At 37.0% G+C, this 25,807-nt stretch overlaps 1 protein-coding gene across 1 annotated transcript in view; it reads left to right on the plus strand.

Moving 5' to 3' along the window:
* Positions 1 to 4,220, plus strand: part of LOC127635451 (chondroitin sulfate synthase 3-like) — a 92,948-nt gene extending 88,728 nt beyond the window's left edge. Inside the window, exon 3 of the mRNA XM_052115513.1 lies at positions 151 to 4,220. Within this exon, the coding sequence (XP_051971473.1) occupies positions 151 to 1,716 (1,566 nt within the window). The 3' untranslated portion in view covers positions 1,717 to 4,220. The remainder of the gene's footprint in view (positions 1 to 150) is intronic.
* Positions 4,221 to 25,807: the final 21,587 nt, after the last annotated feature.

The raw sequence follows: 25,807 nt of genomic DNA on the forward strand, positions 1-25,807 counted from the left end.
AAATTTGTGTCTGTTTCTTACACAAAGTGATAGTATGACATGGAAGATTTGGAATCTGGTGCAAGTTTTATGGACTGTATTTATGATACAAATTAGTGTGGCTGCAGCCTAAAATTCTTAACCCACATGCTGTCTTTTTTCTCTGTGCAGATGCAGCAGCTATTCTATGAGAACTATGAGCACAACAAAAAAGGTTTCATCCAGGAGCTGCACAGCAGCAAGATCCACAATGCCATCACGCTGCACCCCAACAAACGTCCAGCCTACCAGTACCGGCTCCACAGTTACCTGCTCAGCCTTAAGATCTCTGAGCTGCGGTACCGCACCGTTCAGCTTCACCGTGAAGGCTTCACTATGAGTCGCCTCGGCAATGCCGAAGTGCAGTGGGAGGACCAGCTGCTGGGGGCACCACCTTCCTACATGCGCTACCGGCCCATCGAGCGTGGTGACATCATCGAGTGGGACTTTGTGACAGGCAGGCACATGTACTCAACCAGTGAGAAGCAAATGCCTCGTCAGGGCCTTGGAAACCTGGTTCGCACGGCACTGGAGGGCACGGTGCTTCAAGTGATGGAGATGATCAATGAGAACTCTAAAGCTCGGGGCCGTATCATCGACTTCAAAGAGATCCAATATGGCTATCGACGAGTGGATCCGCTTCACGGTGCCGAATACATCTTGGATCTTCTGCTGCTTTACAAGAAGCACAAGGGCAGAAAAGTCACGGTTCCTGTCCGGAGACACGCATACCTACAGCAGTCCTTCAGTCGACCATTCTTCATCGAGGCAGAGGAACTGGATGTTGACAAACTAGAGGACGCCATCAATAGTGACTCTCGTTCCCTCTCCTTCCTCTCCAGTTCACTCAAGATCTTCTCTTCCTTCCAGATCTCAGAGTCGACAAAAGAGATGCAAAGTCAAAAAAAGGTTCACTTCCTCGTACCACTCACCGGCCGCTATGAAACCTTTGTGCGTTTCATGAAAAACTTTGAGAGAATCTGCCTTATCCCCAACCAAAACGTCAAGCTGACCATAATCCTGGTTGATAATGATACAAACCAGGACAAGGAGAGGCACCTGGAGTTGATTAAGGAATACCACAACAAATACCCTAAATCAGACCTGTCCATCATACCCATGATGGGACAATTCTCTCGTGGCTTGGCCCTTGAGATGGGATCTTCCCAATTGAGAAATGACTCATTGCTGTTCTTCTGCGATGTGGACCTGGTCTTCAATTCTGATGCCCTCCAGAGGTGTCGAGACAACGTCATTGAAGGAAGTCAGGTGTATTTCCCTGTCATCTTCAGTCAGTATGATCCCAAAATTGTTTATGCTGGTGACCCTCCAGAAGACAGCAGCTTTGTTTTTACCAAGAAGAATGGGTTCTGGCGGGATTATGGGTTTGGTATCACCTGCATATATAAAAGTGATTTGCTCAGAGCTGGAGGTTTTGATACGTCAATCCAAGGCTGGGGTTTGGAGGATGTTGATTTCTTCACAAAAGTAATTAATTCTGGTTTGAAAGTGTTCCGCTCTCAAGAAGCAGGTATTGTGCATATTTATCACCCTGTCCTCTGTGGCACACATTTAGAGCCCAAGCAATACAAAATGTGCCTCGGGTCCAAAGCGAGCACTTACGCATCCACAATACAGTTAGCAGAATTGTGGCTGTTGAAGCATTTAGCTGTCGGGTATAACAGGACCTCCTCCTGATCTTCCAACAAATCCATCAGCATCGCTGGAGTTGACCTCAGTTCTGCATGAGTGCAAACAGCAACAGGCTGGCTTTATGTGTGCATGTTTGTAGGGGATATGGATGACTGTATATCCATACGTATACATTTAATCACATGAGGTAATTCCAGATACACTTTGATTCCTTTGGTGCAGCATCTTTCATTGGTTTCTCTTTGCCATGTAATCTGCTACAGCATCTTCCAAAGGATATTTATTGTACAGATCTGAACAGAAGGTAAATTTGGAGCACTGTGGGGGGAGGTTTCATGTTTGCCACCTAGCAATCTGTTCATATCCTCTAGAGCTTTCTCACGTGAACATCATGCATGGACGTGTTTAATACGGTCCTCTTAATGACTAAGGAGTATCAAGCTCTGTTTCAAAACCTAGTTTGAGCTGCTTACCTAAACAGTATTTTCAAGCATCATAGGTGCACTCCCAATGTTTAGGCGGTTCCAAAAGGATTTTTCTTTCAATTTTAAACTGAAAACTTTGAATCCTCATGCGGCATCACATGTATGATTAGCAGTAAAGGCAATCTCAGAATGCATTGTGCCGTCTGAAAATGATAGAGGAGTTAAGAGATATTGGTTATAAATATATTTTGTTCAAAACTGAAAAACTATCAACATTAAATTGTTAATTTTAGTTAAAAAGTTTAAAAATTATAATAAACTCAGAAAAAAAGTTTAAGCAAAAAAATAAACATCCTCTAATTTTTAACAGCTTTTTCAAAAAATTTCAGCAAACTTAGTTTATTTACACAGAAACTTTTCAGTGTAAATATTTTCTATTAACATAAAAAGATTCAACAACTAAGACATAAACTGAACAACTTTCACAGTTGTGACTAACAGAAATGGAATAATGTCTTGTAAGGACCTGCCTTACAACAGGCCTACAAGCCCTCAATCCAGCCTCTCTCAACTGTGATGGAGAGATTATGCATTCCTGGTGTAAGCTTACAACACCTGGTATTCCCAGCCATTCTCCCATCCAAGTACAAACCAGGCCCAACCTTGCTTAGCTTCCAAGATCAGACAAGTTTGGCGTGCTCAGGGTGGTTTCACAGACATGTGTCTAACAGAAATGGAATAATATACCCTGAACAAATGGGTGTCAAAATCAAAAGTAACAGTCAGTATCTGGTGTGGCCACCAGCTGTATTAAGTACTGCAGTGCATCTCCTCCTCATGGACTGCAGCAGATTTGCCAGATCTTACTGTCACCCCACACTTCCACCAAGGCACATGAAAGTTCATGGACATTTCTGGGGGGAATGGCTCTAGCCCTCACCCTCACCCTCAATGAGATTGAGATCCGGGCTCTTCGCTGGCCATGGCAGAACACTGACATTCCTGTCTTGCAGGAAATTATGCACAAGGCCTTCAGTCCAGCCTCTCTCAGCCTATTGCGGACAGTCTGAGCACTGATGGAGAGATTGGGCATTCCTGGTGTAACTCGGGCAGTAGTTGTTGCCATCCTGTACCTGTCCCGCAGGTGTGATATTCGGATGTACCGATCCTGTGCAGGTGTTGTTACACGTGGTCTGCCACTGCAAGGACGATAAGCTGTCCTTCCTGTCTCCCTGTAGTGCTGTCTTAGGCGTTTCACAGTACGGACATTGCAATTTATTGCCCTGGCCACATCTTCAGTCCTCATGCCTCAATGCAGCATGCCAATGGCACGTTCACGCAGATGAGCAGGGTCCCTGAGCATCTTTCTTTTTGTGTTTTTCAGAGTCAGTAGAAAGGTCTCTTTACAGTCCTAAGTTTTTATAACTGTGACCTTAATTGCCTACCGTCTGTAAGCTGTTAGTTGCTTAACGACCGTTCCTCAGGTGCATGTTCATTAATTGTTTATGGTTCATTGAACAAGCATGAAAAACATAATTTAAACCCTTTACAATAAAGATCTGTAAAGTTATTTGGATTTGTACAAAACTATCTTTAAAATACAGTGTCCTGAAAAAGGGACGTTTCTTTTTTTGCGGAGTTTATGTATATTTATACTTGCACTAGAGTATCACAATGTTAGCTTAGCAACATGCTGAAGTCAATCATGGAAACACTTATGAGTTTCCATGATGATTAGGACAGTAGATAGCTACTCTGCTCGCTAGGTTTTGAAACAGAAATATTGTGTCTATATGTGATTAAATGACACAAGCTATCTCATCTTTCAATGTTTGTAATAATAATAATATTAATAATAAAGATTTATATAAAAATAATAATGATGTACTGAAAGTGCCACAAATGTGCTTTAAGTGATCCCATTGGGGAAAGTGAATGAATACAAATATATTTCTCTTATTTATACAAAGAGAAAGATGTACTTTATTGCTGTATTTTCTTTTTAATTTTAATTATTAATATGGTACTGGTTACCATGTGACATATGTGTTTGTTCTTTTATTCTTGTGTCCTTCATTGAACTACATACATTTTGTTAATTAGTTTTGCTGTATGGCGTTTATGTGAACTACTCAATGAATTTAAAATTCTTTATTTATAATTAAAACTTTAAAATGCATAAAACCTGATTGTCTGGAATTTAAATCTGTTCTAATCTAGACAATATATCATGTTTAAAATTAAGTTTGTATAAATTATTATAAGGGTCCAAAAGTCTGAGACCTTAATTTAACAAATGAAATATAAATTAAAATATTGACATGTTTTGAATATTTCATCCTGTTCTGACATTATTTGTTTTTTGTTTGTTTGATATTTTTTTCAAATTACTAAAATTTAGCAGAAGCTAATCTGAAAATCTGGATTGTCTGAATTATGTCCAAAGAACCCTAAAATATTACTGTAAATAAACAAAATAATTACTGTCAAATCTAAGATTAGGGAAGAACATAAAATATCTCACTTTTAGCATGCAGGACTATATTTAAGACAAAAGGGACATATTATACATATACTTTAAGAAAACTTATTTGATGAGAGCTTTAGTATACAATTATATTGTGAAAGTATGCCTGCATTTTGTCTGTGTTTGAAACCCAATGCTGAGCTACAGCAGCAGTACACTAAGACACAAACTGATCTCCCGTGAAGATTCCTCTGTGCTGCTGCTGATCATCAAACACTCATTATAAAGATCATTTTGCAGAAGACTGACTCCAGAGGAAAATTAAAATGGACTTTGGAGATGGAGATGGTACTTTAATGTGCAGCTTATATATACACATCAGCATCATTCCATTACACCTTTAGCATCAGTATAGGTCAGTACGTGACTAGGAATTACTGTGCGGTCCATTTATAAACGATAGCAAACATTGTAAACACTGCTCTGCTGAATCAAGAGGAGAGAGAAAGCTTTAGGATTAGAGGTTTTCATTGTTTTCTTTAGCACCTGAGAAAGACAAGGGATTATGGATAGTTTATCATGAGAAATTTTGCTAAATTCTACATGGATGACAGTTATCACTCTACGTTGTTATCCTTTGCTGGGACTTCATCCTGAAATCTTTCATTCTGGAGTGACACAAACAGGTGAGTTTCCAGGTGTAGGAACAAAAAACTGGCATTCCTTGTATAAAACAAACCAACAAATGAAAAGTTTGTTTATTTGTTTGTAGAAGTGCTCTTCCCACTGGAAATATCTTGTTGTTTGCTAGTGTAAAATTAAGTAGTCATGTCAATAGATGGGATAAATGTCTGTACTTTGTCCCTCATTGGACAGTTTGGTTGACAGATTTTCTCCTTTCTGTCCCTTGTGTCTTATTCTGTAGCTGCTAAGGCGTTCACAGATAAAAACTCTGCTACACATTGATAACCTTGAATGTTTTTTGTGACTGCTGTTATCAATAAACTTCTTAAATGAGCATCTGGACCTTTAGAATAATAGACTATTGATATTTGAGTAAAGTCAACAGCACTGATCACCACCAGAGGAATAATGGATTGAAGCGGTCAGTCCTCTGTAAAGGTTAACAACTGGATTCATGAGCCCTGCAGATGTGTTCAGAATACTAAACACGAGAGCAGGTCAACACTCCAGTCGACTGTACACTTATGCTATTATTGTATGTTTTTGCTGAACATGTGTAGTAAGTAATTTTCCAAAGGTTGTTCTGTACACTAATACTTTTCTATGTACTTATACAACAGCTGACACTGTGTGCGCATAAAGCTAGAAAGTCATGGATCCATGTCTTTCCATCAGGTTTACCTGTGTGCTGAATATGGTAGTCTAGATCAGTTGTTTTCGACTGGTGGTTCTCGACCCATAAATGGGATACAGGTCTGTTCTGAAAAGGTCATGGACAGCAGGGTAAAAAACAACTTCAAGGCTAATAGTAATTTGATGTCTTGTGTGACTGCTACATGATCATCTAAATGAGCAGGAAACTAATGAAACATGCTTACTAGCTATATTATGTGCTGCTGCTAACTACATTAAAGCATGTTCAGGGTGCAGCTGAGTTTAGCAGAGAAGATCATTAGAGGACAGAAAATAGAATAGAACTTAAAAACATGAGTGTAAGTGTATCCATTACAATCATATGAATTTCTGTAGCCTATGAATAACTCCTAAAATGTGGAGTAAAACAATAAAGACAACAATAAATAAACAATAACCACACACACAGGTCAATTATGGAACATGAATTATGGATGTAAAGCACTGCTCTCTGCCTGATACCATTAAAGGTTAATGAGAGAGAGCAAAAAGATGTTCTGAGTTGGGTTTTACTACATAACTGGAAAAGCTTCACACAAATGATTATAACTTTTGATGCATTTTAATAATGAACTGAAGGGAATGTAACATGGTTAAAAGGAGCTGCACAACTTTCACCACCACACCAGCTCTGATCAGTATAATGTGCTTTAGTCCTCCTTAATAAACAAAGTACACCACACAGCTAACAATTTACAGAAACACTCACAGAACACTTTATAGATGCACATTTACACCTTGTTCAGGCGATTATCTAATCAGCCAATCTTGTGGCAGCAGTGCAATGTATGAAATCATGCAGATACGGGTCAGGAGCTTCAGCTAATGTTCACATCAACCATCAGAATGGGGAAAAATGTGATCTCAGTGATTTGAATCGTGGCATGATTGTTGGTGCCAGACGGGCTGGTTTGAGTATTTCTGTAACTGCTGATCTCCTGGGATTTTCACACACACAACAGTCTCTAGCGTGTATAGAGAATGGTGCAAAAAACAACCAGTTAGCGGCAGTTCTGTGGATGAAAACACCTCGTTGATGAGAGAGGTCAGCGGAGAATAGCCAGACTTGTTCGAACTGTCAAAGTTGGTATGGTAAATCAGATAACCACTCTGTACAATTGCAGTGAGCAGAATAGCATCTCAGAATGTACAACACGTCGAAAACTGGATGTATAACTGGGCCCATGTCAGGCACTTTATTAGGAGCATAGTGTTCCTAATAAAGTGGTTGGTGAGTGTATATCAATTAGATATTTTTGAGAGTTGAATCAAGCAGTTTTCATCCCAGAAAAATCTGTTGTGCTTGTTATGTAGCCAATCGAATCTAAAATGATTGAGTTGCTATTTATTCACAGTCAACATCAATAAGAATTTAGTCCAGTACTAATTATTTTTCTATGATTTTTGCAATTGAGTAGAGGTCAAAAACACTAAAACATTTGGTCTATTCATTGATTTGAGAAAACATGTCAGTCGTCTGATTTTTTTGCAGGAACTGTTACAATATCTAGTGTTCTGCCATGGGATTACTTTAAAATAATAAAGAATGTATCAATCTGAACATAATTTACTGAATGTGAGCGTTTAGAACACAGCATCAGCCCTCTGCTCTGGTTGTAGGCATATAATGCTTGTCAGCTTAAACCTTATGTTTTACAGCACACTGGGAACTGGACTCGAGGATATTTCATCTAATTGATTGTTTAGATGATAGTGTATACTGTACGTCAGATGGGATTAAAGGAGTTTGGAATCCCACCGAGCATAAGAGAAGGGCTTTGTGCATATTTCTGTCAAAAATGAAGTAACTAAACATTTTGTCAAAATTAAGTTATGACTGAAATCGGGTCTCTTGTACTGTAATCTGTCCTGTGACAGATGAGTTCAATTATACTCGTATTCAGAGAAATCAGAGTGTGGATATTGCAGTTACTACATAATAAGTTTTGCATTTGTAGAGCAGCCTACTCTTCCCATTCAGATAAAGATGGGCAGCTATGCTTGGTTCTGCAGAAGTACAAGGATGGTATTAAGATATTATAAATTAATGGATATAGCCTCAATTCTACGGGCCTTTGTGGATCAATCAATAATGAAAAGGATACATCTAAATCCCTCAAAGAATGAAAAGTCAGTGACTAAATAAACTGCAGGCCCAGTGGGTCAAGTCTGAGTAAAGAGCCCTGATGTAAGCTGTATATGGGACACTAGAAATGTGATGGTCCAAACTCAATACTGAGTGCACCCATTGTATGAGGTGATCATGTTCAGATCCTGGAATGTAGAGGGATTCAGATGGTGAGGGCTGTCCTCTGGATCTCATTGATCATCCCCCATCCAGACTGACCTCACAATGCATTCCAAAAGAGTAGGTTGACTTTTATTTAGCTGAAATTGGTCTGTGCTTTCTGAAATGCAAAATACTCCAAGTGGCCAAAGCGGTAAGTGTTCTTGGGTGTAGGGGCATGTGTGAGCTCCATATTCCTGGTATAATTCGGTCAATGGAGGAGTGCCAAGTTGTGAAACCAGTAGTTTTTAGCTGTATGGGATGTAATACAGTGAAGAGGAATGCATATTTTATAAACTGAACCCCCCAAACCATAAGTGGAGTAAATATTTAATCTTAGAGGGAAAAATGCAACCTCAGAACCGTGCTTGTTACAAATTATAGAACTATTATATAAGTTCCGGGTTTCAATGCGGAATCCGAACTCAGGTCTCCCACACTACTGACACGACGCACTTCCAGTCACACCACAAGGGAAGGTAAACACACTGGAGACAATGCAAACAGTCTGGCAGAATATGCAGTTTGTCTGAGAGTACTGGAACTCTCGGACACAACATACTGACTTCCCATTGCATAAGCGCAGTGTTTAGGTGGATAAACTTTGATTGCTTTGACAAGGTATCAAATTTAGGACTTTTTGTAAATCCCTGTGACATTCAAATGTGAAACAAATTATTATTTTATGCATCCTAGGGTCAGTTCTAGGTTCTATTTTTTCCAGATCATAAGCCTATTGTTTTTGTTACTTTTTCTTGCAAACCTCAAAATCATCAGTCACCTGTTTTTATACATGTGTAATTACACTAACTACAGCCAGGGATTTCTCAAATGCTTTTATGAACTTCATAAAAACTTCAACTTCCGCAATTGAGACTCCTCCTCATTCTGTGGGTCCAGAAGAGTTGCTTAGTCTGTTTAATTCTGGATTCTTGCTCCTAACCTAAGACACAGAAAATTAAAACACAGCCCTGGCACCGATGCGGCCTCAGCTGAAGGATGCACTGAGGGTGCAGAGAAGGTGCTCATGAGTATGCTTCTGAGTGCTAAAATGTCAAATTGGACACCCTACAGTCTCGTGGACTTAGTGGTGATGTGCAAATGAAGCCTACATACCTTAAAGGGCACACACTTCTTCTAGCTCCAAGTTTTACTCTGGGATGAATAAGCAGCCCGCCCACCCACCCATGTGTCTCACCCAATTCTCACAAAGCACACACTACTTGGCCAATTGGTTAACGCAATGCAAAATAAAATGCAAATGAACATCCTAACCCGCCACCACCCCCCTCTTCAGAGGACATCATCTTTCGGTGTGTTCGAATTCATGCAGCGCTACATGAAGACTTGAAGTAGTGTATATCTGTTAGAAATTTTTGGTTGGTGTCACCACCTCAGTATGACATATGAATCAAAGTGTCACGAGAGATAGATGAGATCAGTCGCCTGATTCAGCCAAGTATATCTATTTGCATGCCGACTACAAAGAACACCCACTTCACGACACGCTCACAACATGTAATCCCCCCCTCAATTATGTTGGTTAAGTAGGACATTGATGGACTAGACAGTGAGACAACCCAAACAACACACAGACAAATATGCAGAAGTGTATCAATATCTCCAAGTGTGAAACCTTTGGACCATTTTAGTCATAAAAACCAAGAGGAATTTGGACATCTGGGGAGTCATCTCTCCTCACTTACCTCAGCATCCTGTCATTGAACAGAAAGATGATTCTTTCCTCCCTCCAGCGTTACTTCCCAAGTGCCAATCATCTGGAGACGTTACGAATCGGCCTGGAAGAGGATGTGTGTCTATATTGTCTCCATGCATGGTGAAGAGGATGGTTCGATTGGCCAAGGATCACAGCTGGAGAACTGCAGAAATTAGTTGGTTCTTGGGGTCAGAAAGTATCCAAAACTACAAACAGACGTCAACACAACCATAAGTTGTTTGGGAGGGTTTCAAGAAAATAGCCTCTGCTGTCAAAACTCAAGCAGCAGCAAACACCAGAGATTAGTTTGACACACACAGACAGGTAGCCATATGAAAAAGTACCCCATGCCCACCCTTTCAAAAAAGAATTGCAGTTTTTTAATTGTAGAACAAGTGTGGTAAATTGGACGCAGTATTACTGCAGTACTGGAAACTGCAGGAATACTGCGTCCATATGACCACACTTGAACTATAGTTCTACTGTTGTTCTCTAGAACTGCACACTGTACAACACTTAATACATTTGCCGTACTTCCGTAAATTCTTAAAAACTTGACCAATGACTGCAAACACAATGCAGTCATGGTGCAAAGTAATTGAGTAAAAATACTTAAGTATTACTCTTAAGTAGTATTTTGGGGATTTGTAATTTACTCCAGTGTAATTTAAATTCAATAATTGTTATTTTACTTAATTACATTTCCAAATACAAAATAGTACTTTTTACTTTATTTAAACTTGAAAAGTACTTAATACAATTTTGCACATAATTTTTTTTTCGTGTTACTGGACTGAAGCTGACAAATGACAGATGATAGACCAGAGGTCAGTCATTTCGAATGGAGTGTCAAACGGCGGCTGTGTGGCGAGGCTGCATCTGCAGAGGCTGAACTTTGGATCTGACTGTACATATCTGAGTAAATATTAGTCATGAATTTTATTGAATTAATCTGTCTGCTCAACAGAAAGGTTTGGTAACAAACCTCAGAATACAATTCACAAAAGCAACCACATTACTAACTTTCTTAAAAGCTTAATTTACTCAGTATGTCTCAAGGGGCTGGGTGATCTGACATCACAATTCGTTAGTGTCTTTTGACATGCAACGAACATTACATGACTGTGGCAGCAAATTTGCTAAATAAAATGATGTGGTCCATTACACATTTCATGGCAGTTCCGAAGTGAAATGTCCACTGTGTGGTGCTAAAAGTGAGTGAAATGTTCTCCAGAATGGATGAGGTTTTTAAGGTTAAAATTCTATTGAGATTTAAATCAACATAACATACCTACCTCCCTACCCTAAACCTTAAACATAACCAATAGTATAATAAAAAGCAAATGTGAGATGAAAAACACAATTGTGTAATTTTATGGTGCTTCTATGACACTTTTGGCTCATGTGTTGACTTGCATACTCTTTAGGACTCGTACCCCAGTCCTTTGTGTCACAAGTGCAACACTCTTATCATTTGAGCTACCGCACAATTTGATCACTTAAACAAGCTTGTAAATGTAGTTAGTTATGTAATGCAAACACTAAAATGCATCATGCTCTATAGTAAAAGTGTTTTGATGACATAAGACAGCATTGTGTGAGGAACAGAGTGAAAAGTGTTTATGAACTGATAATCTGGCATTTTACTCATGATTTGAGTGAAAGGGGATACAAGTCATTGTTGTTGTAGCACCTCTAGTGTTCATTCCACCGGGAAATTGCTTACAATGTACAACAGGCCACATAAAAATTATTTTTGCCAACATGTAGTTATTGTAACATGATTCTATGACCAGGTTGCGAATACCACTGGGGGAGAAATATGACAGTTATCAGAGACCGTAAACAAACCAATCGAATTTAACAACATCCTCTCTCACACAATCTCCTCTCTTTATTTCATTTTAACTAGGAAAAAAAATACTTTTAACTTTTTTAATACTTAAATACAATTTAATGTCAATTCATTTTTAACTTTCACTCAAGTATGTTTTTGGCTAGATACTTGGAATTTAACAGAGTAAAATGTTCATTCAATGTAAGCGCAGCGTAGTTCTAGCGGGAAGACTAGCAGCTGTACATCATCGCACCATTAGCTTGGTAATTCCCAGCCAATCACTTGTAAGTCATTGCTTTATAAGTCTGCTCACAATCACATTGCTGTTTCAGTGTGCTAACGTGGCAACCTCCACCACCCCACCACCACCACCAGTTGAGTCCCGTCCTGCACGGGGGTAGGCTCCTTGCCCCTGCCTCCTATCTCCGGCAGGATATGACGGTTCCGGTTCTGCTTTATATTCATCAAATAAATGTCATAACTTTACTCAAGTCTGCGAGTCTTCCTGATAGAAGTATACACATTTTCACTTAAGTATAATTTCTGAGTACTTTTTATACCCCTGAATGTGGGTTATTAGCAATCAGTAATTTATTGACAATCACATTTTTAAAAAGGTTTAAAAGCTTTTAGCATCTTAACATCCGAACTCTTTTTGTGCATGAGCTTGAAAACGACATACACAAAGTAAAACTCTTCCAGTTCTTGAACCATTTGTTCTGCAAACAAAAACGTGGGCTTATTTGAAAGTAGACACTTAGATATTTGTTATTCAAGAGTAAAAAATGTATCATTGTAGTATACAAAAATTATGTTAGAGCTATTCAAATATTTTGAATAGTGACCATATATATTATTTATAAAAAAAATGTTTTTTAAACATGCAAGACTATGAGCAGTGCCCCAAAAACACATCTGATACAAAGCCACATGTCTGATGAAGGTCTGACACAATTTAAATTCGATATGACCAAAGCTCCATTATGATTTATGTAAGTGTACTTCCAAAAAAAAGGCCACTTGAAGGCGCCAATAGACCACTTGTAGTAACTCAATAAACCATTGATCAAAGTGGTTCAAAACACAATTTGTTTATATTTCAATGTAAAAAAAATACCACACAAACCAAAACATGCATGAAAATAAATGTTTGTATTATTTGGGAATAAATAATACATTCCATATATATTTATGCATTTTATAAACAATGTGAAAAGAACATTTCAATTTGAAATGCTGCAGTGGAAATAAACTTTTATTACAATAAAGATGTTTCTACTAGTTTTTCCCCATACAAATGTAAATTGACTCTGCTATTCACCCAGGGTCTTTAGCCACTGCCTCATCCGGCGAGCCTCACTCTCCCGGCTTCGATCACCGTCAGGGAAGCCTGGAGCACATCTGCTCCCAATGCAAATTGAACGAAAAGCAGTGGAAAAAAAATCTATGCATTGGGGTCTAACTCACGGTGAGCGTAGCCGGGGAGGGTGGCTTATCTTGGCTTGAATGACATGCAAGAGCCCCATGGATATGCATTTGAACAGGGGGTTTGATGAAAAAATGCAGTCGGGAGGAGTGGTTCCTCCAGGCCCTCGGTGATGGCGTCCAAATGCAGAGTTCTTTGTCGACAGTATGGCAGTAACACGCTATTACTGCACACCGTGTGTAAAAGTGCAAACACAAACAAACACAGTCCATGGTTTTCCACTCCAAACCTTCACAAATCGGCATCAGGGATATATATACAACCCACATATCGTCTATCGATAACCCATTCATCTTTTCATTAGCTACACGACCCATCAGTCAAAAATGATCTAGCTGTTCATTGGCCGGCTTTATCCACAGACAAACATGGTTGACGCAAATCTTTACATCACTCGTGTCGACTGCCCTGTTTGGCTATTTTGAGTGACTACCAATCACAACTGCACAGAACATTTTGAGGGAGGGCTAATTCTTTTCATAAGCCCCTCCCAAATATCATGTTTGGGTGTTTTGCTACTGAAACACTACACAGAGTGCAAGATTTAGCAGAGAATGGACATGAACGATAGCACAACAAAGGTCAGAACTTCCCGTTTCATTTTCCATGTTTTGATTTTCACTCTTGACACGTTTAATAAAATCGTATTGTTGTAGCTTTGCGATCATCAAAATCTTTATAAAGATCAATTCTTGAGACCCAGATCTTTCAAATGATATATTGGATGTCAATATTAGTTAACAATTTCACAGTTTAAACACGCATTAAACATAAATTAAATGTAAATAAATATGCAAGTGGGTGATTTTTGACCCACCCGTCGTTAAGAGGTTAAATTTGTGCCTGGTCATTATGAGTGGTCTCTTATGGAGCTATCACTTACCCAGTACGGCCTGTTCCGATACCTGATGGTCCCTGGAAGAAATTGGGCCTCGATATTGTTGGGCCATTTGAGACTGCTATCCCTGCTTGTCGGTATGCTGTGACATTGACCGACTACTATTCAAAATGGCCTGAACTTGCCTTTTGCCCATCTGCCACTACTGATGTTGTCATAGATTTCTTGACCATGCTTTCAACCATCATGGCAATCCGGAAATTATTGTCACTGATAATGGGCCGCAGTTTATATCAGCTGTCTTTTCTGCATTCCTACAAACAAGAGGTATACATCATAACAGAACATCCGTGTACTACCCTGCAGCTTGTGGAGCTATTGAAAGGTTTCACCATGCATACAAACCACCATACTGTAGTCGCAGCCTTGGAAGGAAGCTGTGACCAACTGGTTTCAAATGTTTCATGCTACACCTCATGCCACTACCTCAACCTCACCATATGAACTGCTCTACGGGTGTAAAATGTGAACCAGATTGGATATTTTGCCCATTTCTCCCCACGATATGTCAAATTAATTTTAATTAAAAAATGTTTTCTTTGAAACATAGTTGATTTTGAGAAACTTTAAATAGTGCTGGATGTGCTGTGTGAATAAGTCTTTATGGATACTTTGTTGCCCGTAGTTACATTAATTGCTACCAGGGGTATAAAAAGTACTCAAAAATTATACATATTATACTAAGTATAGATCATTTTGAGTGGAAATTTTACGCTGTTAAATTCCAAGTATCTAGTCAAAAACATACTTGAGTGAAAGTAAAATCCTTCTGATTACCAGATTACCAGTTATGTGCTTTAGACCACTACACCACCACCACTCATTTTAATGTTTGCATTACATAACTAAATACATTTACAAGCTTGTTTAATTTCTGTTACCCTTGTGGAGATTTATGACATATAGTCTGGTTTGCTTTAGAGAAGTGTCAATCAGCTGAACCTTACGAACACGTTCATTTCAAAGGCCCTTTGTGGTTTTGAAAAACCCAACAACATGACTGCTGTAATTGTTCTCCTTTAAAAATTAAAAACGTCAGTGCAAAAAATGACCGTAATTAATTATTATTTTTTATTTGTAACGTCTTATATAATCCATAATATTCTATTAAAGTCCTAGTTACACATATTATGGAATAAAATAGAATTGGATGTTTATTTATTCATAGGGTAAGAGGTAATAAATTCTCAATCTTTTTTGTAAATGGTTAGATCAAAATATGTCCTCATAAATGTAAAAAAAAATGACCATGAAAATCAAATCCAGGGGGCAAATATACTTAGTGTACTTCACACTGCCTTCAGAGGCTGATTTCAGCTGTTTGGAATGTACAGAATGTCAGTTTGTAGCGGATTATGAAAAGCTGAACTGCCGCTGGCACACCAGAAGCCTTTTGACCAGGATGTGGAAGCTGAAGGTCAAGTTCTCCCTTCAGAGCACAACACGTTTACCAATGATAACACATCTTTATCAAATCCATCGTTATTTCCTACTCCTATTCCTATTTGTTGTAAACATATGGACCAATAAAAAGTCAAACTAGGTAATATTAGGTACCTCTTACAAAGGCTGAGTTTGTTTGTATTTTTTTAGTTGAACTAATTTCAGAAATTGAAAACATATATATTTCAATTGCAAGGTATTTACATCTAAATATATTTTTTTCAAATCACTGAGTCTGGATAGGGTGATTCTCATAAGTGTATTATAGAGAATCTTATTTATTTTATATTTTATTATTTAAAAAAACATCTGATTCACCCACACTGTATTCCTTGATGCAGAGTGCAGGTATATGTAAACACACAAAAGGAAAAGGAAGTATGAAAGTCTTTTAAATTAAAATGACAGACAATGCTTGAGCAATGTGTCCTGATTATAGTGTATGTGGAGAACTAAACTGAATATGTGTGTGCATATTAAACATTCATGACTGATAAAAACTTGTTCTGGAGGCCAGAAGCAGCTGCATTCTGTTTTATAAATCCAGGGGGCGCATTACAGAAACATCTTAAATTCGGAATCCTATCTGATTTGCTTTGTTACCATAGCAATTTCAATTAGGATCTAATTTAGGACAAAAGCTATTACAGAATAACATTTCCTAAGTGCATGACAATATCTTAACTACAGATAGGAAAAAAGCATTACATAAGCATCCTAATTTGCTAAGTGTCCTAACTTTAGGACAACCCCACTGGTGTCCTAACTGAAAACGTATTATAAAGCCAACAGTTACAGTCATATTACAATGAAACATAACTATAACATTATCCGAGTGATGTTTGATGGTGGAATAAACTTTTTGAAAGACCCAGTTGATGTGCTGCTCTTTGATAACAAAATACTTAGAAATAACAGACTCCCAAAAAATATGATAATGCAGTCATCAAAACTTTTATTTCTGGAACCTTGAAATTAAAAGCGAATACATTTTTTTTTCTCCATTTTCATCTTTGTAATGTTTAATCAGAGACAATTTAGCAGAGATGGGCCACTTCTATTAAAATTAATGGGAGAAATTGGAATGCTCAACCAAGTAGTTCATGCACAACGGTCAACGGCCATAGAAAGGAAGTCCCACCAAACAGGTAAAAGAGCCAATCACCTTTTAGATACAGACATCACCTCTCAATCAACTCGCAAACGGGCATGCGCATTAGCTATACAAGCAGGGAAAATTGTGTGTTTTAGTGTAATATGAGGTAACGAATCACAATTTATGATTCCAATATTATCAAATTTTATTGCTGATTGGAAATAGGTTCTTTAATCATAATCTTGACTGACCGTTTTTGAGATGTCAGTCTTTCCCCATTCAAGTAGATAGGAGCTGCATTAGCATGAGTGGAAATAGTCTCCTGAGAGCGTTCCAAAGATGTTAGACAATGGACAGACTTGCTAGGATTGGTTTAATTCACAGCGGCTGTTTGAGCATCGTTGGTTGCTTAGTAACAGACATGACAGTTGATTACTGAACTCAATGGCGCTGTTTAGGATTTCCAAACTAGAGATATGATATTATAATATAACATAAGAATCTTAAATAAAGACAGGACGTTTTCTGTAATATGCCCCCAGGTGAATATTCTCATGTAGTGGAAGGACCTTTGCCCTATGTATTCAGCGCAGTATCCACGAGTATCCCGGCCTCCTCCAGACCCACATCTGCTGTGGGGAGTGCAGAATGATATCCAAATTTCTTCATCCAGTCGAGAAGAAGCTTGAAATGGCATGAATTATAAAAATAATACATAAACTTTAATTTTTTGCTTCTCTGATGCAAACAGAGCTCAATTATGAGGAATCCCTCACTAGCGAGCTCCACGTTTTGAGGTATCTCCTGTAAACAGTTCTTCTGCTTGGACTAAGAGCTATTTTTACAACCTGTATTGGCACAGTACAGTCCAGAGATTTGAGCAGAAATGCTAAGGCCATTAGGTTTGATTCTGAAGGAACATGCAAATATTTATTTTTCCACTGAGCCCATGCATTCTAGGATCACCTACGATACACATGATTCTATCTTAGAATTTGGCCAAAACAAGATATCTTAAGAGGCAGCATAATAAAAGATACCTACCTTTTGGAACAGCCTTCGCGTCAAGAGCACTTATGTAGGGTCCACCTATTGGTCCAATGGCGGCATCCAATAGCGTGGCTGAAGGTCTCCTGCGTGTTCTGTCTTATAGTGTGCATTAAATAATACTTTGATTATTTCATTTGAGTTCCATGTTTTATCAATCTTATCATTTATTCTTTTATTGATTTCATCTGAATTATGAAAAACCTTAATGATGTATCTATGCTCTGAATTGAAGTTTTGTATCTTATTATTTTTAGTAATTCTCTCTTCTAGACTGCATTTGTTATTTCAATGTTATTTGTGTCCCGTGCCTGCCGGACGCAGGTCCTTTAACTCCAAATTTATCAGTTTCAGATATTATAAGTCCTTATAGGTTTCTCGGCTTTATCCATTTAGTCTTATTTGGTTCAGTTCAATAATAGTTTAGTATAGATTCTCGACTCACCGTTTAGCACCAGTCATTCAAGTTCTGTTTTACAGATTCTCAGTCCTACTCTTAGAATTTCCATTTAATTCTACTTGGCTAAGTTCTCTTCTAGATTCTCGGTTCACCATTAAGCCTTTTAGTACATACTTAACTAAAGGGTTACTTATGAAGTAGCTTAGTTATGCCAACTGTGACCATAGATTTGTAGTTAATAAGAAATATACTAGAAAACAGTTCTTCAGAATGAATCGTAATAACAATTTATTTTACCAGGTTATAGTAATACATTCAAACAATCCAATTAAAATTATAAATCAAACTCAAAGCTATCAGTGAACCAATAATTATTTATATAATTCAAGTTGTATTCCATTCAAACATTTACCAAACATAAGAAATTCAAATTGCATACCTGGCAGATAAAAAAATGACACACAATGTTTTCTGTGTGGGTCTTCTGGCTACAGAGAGAGCCTGTTTCCTTTGTCATCTCTCCTTAAATACCAAACGATTCTATTGTTATTTCAGATGTGTGGGTTTGATGTTTTTCAGGATTTGGTTTACAATTTAGGGGTTTGAAGGTAGACCTTTGAAACTTGTGATTGAGTAGGTCCTTTGATGTTTACTTACCCCATCAGTGTCATCTGACTGTCATGTGTTATTGTTCATGTTTTTATTCATGTTCTTCATTTAGACATGTCTTATCTTTAAATTGTAGTCAAGTCAAGTCAATTTAATTTGTATAGCGCCTTTCACAACACACATCATTTCAAAGCAGCTTTAGAGAATATCAGCATTAACAGACGATAAAAACTGTAATGTCTATAAAGTTGATGAATCATCATTGTGCAATTTAGATAAAATATGATTCTTAATCGTGTTTAAAAATAATTAAATAATAATTGTATTAATAACACCAGTGAGCAAGCTGTAGGCAACTGTGTCAAGGAACACAAAACTCCATAAGATGTAGATTAATGGAGAAAAATAACCTTGGGAGAAACCAGACTCACTGTGGGGGCCAGTTCCCCTCTGGCTAACATCATGAATGTAATGTAAATATTACTTATGTATAGTTAAAAATAATTTTAAATGGTTTAAAATTATTAAACTAAGTGTTAAGGGTCAGTGATTAAACATCGATTGTGTTTGAACTGTAAGATTAATGACCACAGTCTTTGAAGTCCATCTTGATTAATTGCAGAAGTTCACATAGATGCAATTGTCCTTGTTAATTGGCTGATGAAGGCTTTTGTTGGCAATTGTTTGTCTATGCATTCCATTTCAAGATCGTAGTCCATCTATAGACCGAGGTGATGCAGGTTGGAGTTGGCATCAGTTCATCCTCTGAAGTCCATCATAATAGATTGAAGTGATGTTTGGCTGGCACCGGCTGCATTTAGTCATCATCATTCTGCGACATGTAGCAGTGGAGTCCAACATGAAGCAGGAATGGTGCTGGATCCAGTCGGTTCTGGTGACCTCAGGATAGGAGTCCCGAGGTTGAGACAGGGAATCAAATAAAAAGATGTAAGCATAGATGCCATTAAATTTATTGCAGAGTTAGAGATCATGATCACTGTTTCTGGTTTCTGGTTCCGGCAGACCCAACTAAAGCAGCCTAATTGTGGGTTGGAGGATAAATTAGGTGTATGCCTGGCTAAATAGATGAGTCTTTAGTCTAGACTTAAACTGAGAGAGTGTGTCTGCATCTCGAACAGTGTTTGGGAGACTATTCCATAGTTTAGGAGCCAAATATGAAAAGGATCTTCCTCCTTTAGTGGATTTTGATATTCTTGGAACTATTAATAGGCCAGAATTTTGCGATCTTAATGAACGTGATGGAATATAGCATGTTAGAAGATCACTTAAGTACTGCGGAGCTAGACCATTCAAAGCTTTGTACGTAGTTAACGGAATTTAACAGGTAGCCAATGTAACGATGATAAAATGGGGCTAATATGATCATATTTCTTGGTTCTCGTCAGCACTCTGGCTGCTGCATTTTGAACCAATTGAAGTTTATTTATCGATCTTGCTGGACATCCTCCCAGTAATGCATTACAATAATCTAGTCTTGAGGTCATGAACGCATGAATTAGTTTTTCGGCATCAGCAACCGAGAGCATATGCCTTAATTTAGCAATATTTCTTAGGTGGAAGAATGCTGTTCTACAAACATTTGTAATTTGATTTTCAAAGGACAGATTGGTATCAAATATAACACCTAAGTTCTTCGCTGTTGAAGATGATGTAACAGTACATCCATCTAGAGACAAATTATATTTTAGTGGCTTATTTTTAGAGTTTTTTGGTCCAATAATTAGAACCTCTGTTTTGTCAGAATTGAGTAGAAGGAAATTTCTGGCCATCCAATCTTTTATTTCATTGATACACTCTGCTAATTTTGAGAATTGTGAAATCTCATCAGGTTTTGAAGAAATATAAAGTTGTGTATCGTCAGCATAGCAGGGGAAATTTATTCCACGATTCCTGATAATATCTCCCAGGGGAAGCATATACATGGAGAAAAGCAGAGGCCCTAAAACTGATCCCTGTGGCACTCCATGTTCCTGTTTTCTTGTCATGTGACCCTCTTGTTTCACAATATTTATCAGTCATGTTATCAGTTGTATTTTATCATTGGTTCTTGTTTCATTGCCTAGTTATCTTGTAATTAGTTCAGTGTTCCCATTGGTTGTTATGCTACCCTTGTCAGTGTATTTAAAGCCCTTGTGTTCTCTTGCCAAGGGTTGAGTATTGTTGGTGTAATGTTGTGAAGTAATTTATGTTTGTTTTGTTTTGAATTCACGTTTGGATACCAGAGGCCTGTACCATGAAGAATGTTTCGGTGGCTAGCCAGGTAAGTTTTAGATGAATTTGCCTCAACCCCAGGTTTTAGGTACCATGAAAGTTAGTCGGCATTTAGCGTGTTCATCTCCATAGTAACTTTGTTCTGGATAACAGATGGCTAACAGATGCTGAACCAATCAGCTGTGAGTTAAATTACTTCTCTGACGCCATCAAGTCATTCCCCTCTGTCTCTTATAGCACACTTTACAAATAAAGTTTTAGAAATCCACAAAATTGACTTAATGATAAATTATTTATTTTAGATTTCAGCAGATAGTGTTGTATTTTATTTACAATGTTTAATTGCTTTAGCTTTAGCCATGGCAAAAAATATCTTTGCCTATAAAACAGCCAGTAAGATGGATTAATAATAACTGCAAAAACATTATTGTTTTTAAAATATTAAAAGTGCAAGATTGCTATGGAAAGGGATGAATCCCCTTCTTTCATGGACTCGAGATGAAAATACAGTATTTTTCTTGAAGTTATAATAATAAAAGCAATAAGCAGTACACAAAACAAGTATTTTATAAAAAGAACAAATACATCTTATTATTGCATATATATATACTGTATATATTTATTTTTTTTGTTTTGTTTTTTGCATACAGTATTCTATTTAATCAATAGTAGACTTTTTATGCCTTTTTTTTATTTTTGTATTTTGTATATACTAAAGACAATGTACAAATTGTACATTTAAGAGAGAATTTTTATTTTGAATAACCATATAAAATCACTATTCACAACATATTTGATAAATAACATGTAATTCATACATTTACGTCTTTTATTTCAAATAAAGTGGAAAGAAAGTTAAGGAAGTAAAGTATACCACATTTTTAAAAAAATTAAATGAGATGGGATATCATACCTCATTTTAAATAATTTTGTTCAAAAATCAAGAACCTGAAGGAAACAATCTAAATTTAACTACACTAAATATATTTTGTTCAGTTTTATTTCTTAAGGACAATGGCACAAAATAAGGTTTTCTGGATGTATTTCTATTGTGCAGTTAAATATTCAATTAACTTGTCTTATCACCTCATTCCAATAAGTTGTCAATATAGAGCACTCATATAGAATTGGACTATAATGAGCCTTATTTTCTCCACAGTTTCTCCCCTTTTACCATGTTATTGTATTTACTTTGAATAGTAAAATAAAATGCATTTTTTATTCCAAGCATATTCCATTCAAACACTTAATTGAGTAGTATGGAATGTATTTTTTAGTTTTAATTCATCCTCCCATCTACATATACAGGATATTCTGAATAAAATGATATCACTTTCAAATGCACTATTTAACATTCCTAACATTTAATTTTTTTTTAGATGTATTGTATTTATCAATTATATAATTTATTAATGGATGCAATTCCTTTTATTTCTTTATCTTCTGTTAATATAATTTTACCTGTAAATCAGCAAATAAATGTGAATTTGGAAGCTCATATATATATATATATTAGTGCTGTTGATTTAACGCGTTAATTCAGTGTGATTAATTTTACAAAAAATAACGCGTTAAAAAGATTAATTATTCGCACTTCCCCAGATTGTAGTAGCTTGTAGTACCCAGCAAGCTTGTAGTTCTAGAGCCCGAAGCCATTTGTTTTGAGAATAATGGCTGGCTGATGAAGTTATTGGCTGGCTAGCCGGCTCAGCCAAAACCTAAATGGCTGCTGCAGCCGCCAAACTTTTCATAGCTGCAAATGGCTGAAGCTGCCACTTCATGTCTACAGATGTCTATGTTCAGTGGTGGACAGTAACGAAGTAAATGTAATTCGTTACTGTACTTAAGTAGCTTTTTTGTGTATCTGTACTTTACTGAAGTATTTAAATTTGGGGAGACTTTTACTTTAACTCCACTACATTTCAAAGTCAAATATCTTACTTTTTACTCTACTACATTTTCAAAATCAGTCGTTTCTTTTTATTTATGAGTGGATAAAAATGTAACTGGTCAAACGAGCCACCAATCACAGTACAGCGCGCGCGCTTTGTTTTGAACTTGCCTTGGTGGCATCTACTAAGCGCGAACCAGGGGTGCGTTTCCCAAAAGCATCGTTAGCCAACTATGGTAGCAAGTTCCGTCGTTATCATCATAGTTCAACGAGTCGGTGTTTCCCGAAACCATCGTTCCAACAAACATTCGCAAACAGCATCGCAGAGTTGTGTGGTTGGATTGACAGCTCTCGACCTGTGGTTAGAAGCAGAGTTTCTTGTTATTATAACATGTGGGCTTAATAAATTATTATCTTGAGCCAAATAAGCAAGATGACATTCAGTACAATCAGTATATTTTATTTAGAAGACATACAAATGTCCTTTATGTCTTTTAGTTTGTCAATAGATTTAAAGCACCGTTTTTGAAGAGTGCGCATGTGTGAACGTGCTCTAGTGCGTAAGAACGAGCCTATGATTGAATCTGGAAATAAAGCAAATAACTGAGAAAAATATGAGAGAGTCCTCAGATGACATGTCCGTAATTTATAGCAAAACATCTAGCATTAATTCGAACAGATTCATTAAAAGTAGTTTTTAATCCACCACATGTGAGACATCATTAACCAACGTGGTTGAACAACCAATTTGCGACAATACGGTTTTGGGAAACAGTCGTGACTAGCAAGTTGATTTCTTCAACAGTGCATCGTACTACGGTAGTGGAGCAGCAAGTTACGTTGTTGTACGGGAAACGCACCCCAGAGCCGTTAAATATGAGAGTTGCGAACATAGACGGTTGCGACAGTGATCTCGCCGCCGCGCGGTCACGTGATTCGTGTAGCTCTCAATAGTTCCAAACAAATTGCATTGCCAATGATTTTAAGCGGGGCAGAGAGCAGAAAGTAGCAGAAACACTGCATTAATACGTTTTTGTGTTTAATTTTTGAGGGAAATTGGCTGCTCCCATAACATAGAATATATATATATATTCTATGTATGTGTGTGTGTGTGTGTGTGTGTGTATATATATATTTATATTTAATGGCATTGTGCAGGTTTATGTGAATGTATCATAACATTAGGATGTTAATAATTATGACCATAGACGCTCGAGAAAAATATATACAGTAAATACTGTAAATGTATTATACCTTATGGGAACAGTCCCCTTCCCTCCAAAATTAAACACACAAAAAATGTATTCAATTCAAATATATATATATTTGTATGTGTGTATATATAATATATATAATACATATATATATATATATATATATATGTGTGTATGTATATGTATATGTATATATACATATACATACACACATCTGACTAATTAATGTCATATTATTAATAGATTGGTGTGCCAAGAGTGACATTAGTCTTCATGTAGACTGAGTTAAGCAAGAGTCTTGTGACAAATTATAATAGGACATTATGGCCATAAAAAATCATAGTACTTGGATACTTAAGTACATTTGAAGGCAAATACTTTTGTACTTTTACTCAAGTGAATTTTTAAAGGCAGCACTTCTACTTTTACTTAAGTAATATTTTACCTTGAGTATCTTTACTTTAACTCAAGTACATGGTATGTGTACTTCGTCCACCACTGTCTATGTTATACTGATTTACTAGATCTCAATATTTCCAAGCAATGCATGGCTTACACTATATTTCTACAAAATGCAATACAATGTAATAAAGAAAACACCAGATTTTACTTTCACAACGTATGTACATATTTATTTTGTAGTCTGTATGCTACTAAACATTTTCAAATAGCCTACAATGTGTTGTGTTTAGGCTAAATGTATGTAGGCTAAGTTGTATACAATAACTTGGCATTATCATGGATGAAGCTTATCATATTACACCTTGATTAAGAATGCAAACTTTTGTTGAATTTTATGAGAAATCTACAGGCGTAAACAGGCGAAGTGTAGTAAAATAAAGACCTAAATGTGTATTTCAGACTTTTTTCACCACAAGTCTGAAAGACATGTTATTGAAGACAAATATCCAAAAATCTCAAAATTGACCAGTAAAAAAAAACTATGTTTTTGCCTGCCGTGTCTCAGCCTTAATATAAACACACACCGTTATCAGTAGCCTATTATTTTGGACAAAGTTTTGCACATTTCACTTCAATGTACACTGAAGCAGATATATATATATATATATATATATATATATATATATATATATATATATATATATATATATATTTTTTTTTCCCCAAGGTTTGAAAAGGTATCATTCCTTTATCAGAGAACATTTAGTGATAATTTTTTCAGACCTCTATCTGCCCAAAACTTGTATTATCTAATCTATTTGGCATGAAATTAGGATCTTTAGCAAAGATTAATTAAATGATCTTAATTAGTGGTGCTTGTGGAGCAAAGCATCACTATTGTAATCTCACATACTTATTAGTGGTGCTTGCGGAGCTTCTTGTTCTTATTATTCCGTACAGATTTCAGCACCTAACTCGTCCCGCACCGTTTGTAGTAGACCCACGAATTAAGTGTCAAATCGACCGGCCAATTGACGACACCTGTGCATGACTTTTCTAAGGGGTCTGGGGTACGGTGCACCTATGGCATACTATGGCAAGTGGCTTGCCCATGAAACAATTGTTTCATTTTATACTATGACAAGATACTGAATTTTGAGGGATCATATCTCCCAATCAGAATGTCGTGGAGACAAGGGGGCGGGCTCATTTCGATCGGGCTACCAATCAGTCTTTAAGGATCATCTTAGAAATGGCATAGCCATGTCCTAGCAACCATTTGCAGCACCCTAGCAACCTCCACCATAC

The sequence above is a fragment of the Xyrauchen texanus genome, chromosome 43 (assembly GCF_025860055.1).
Source record: "Xyrauchen texanus isolate HMW12.3.18 chromosome 43, RBS_HiC_50CHRs, whole genome shotgun sequence".
NCBI classification, from domain to species: Eukaryota; Metazoa; Chordata; class Actinopteri; order Cypriniformes; family Catostomidae; genus Xyrauchen; species Xyrauchen texanus.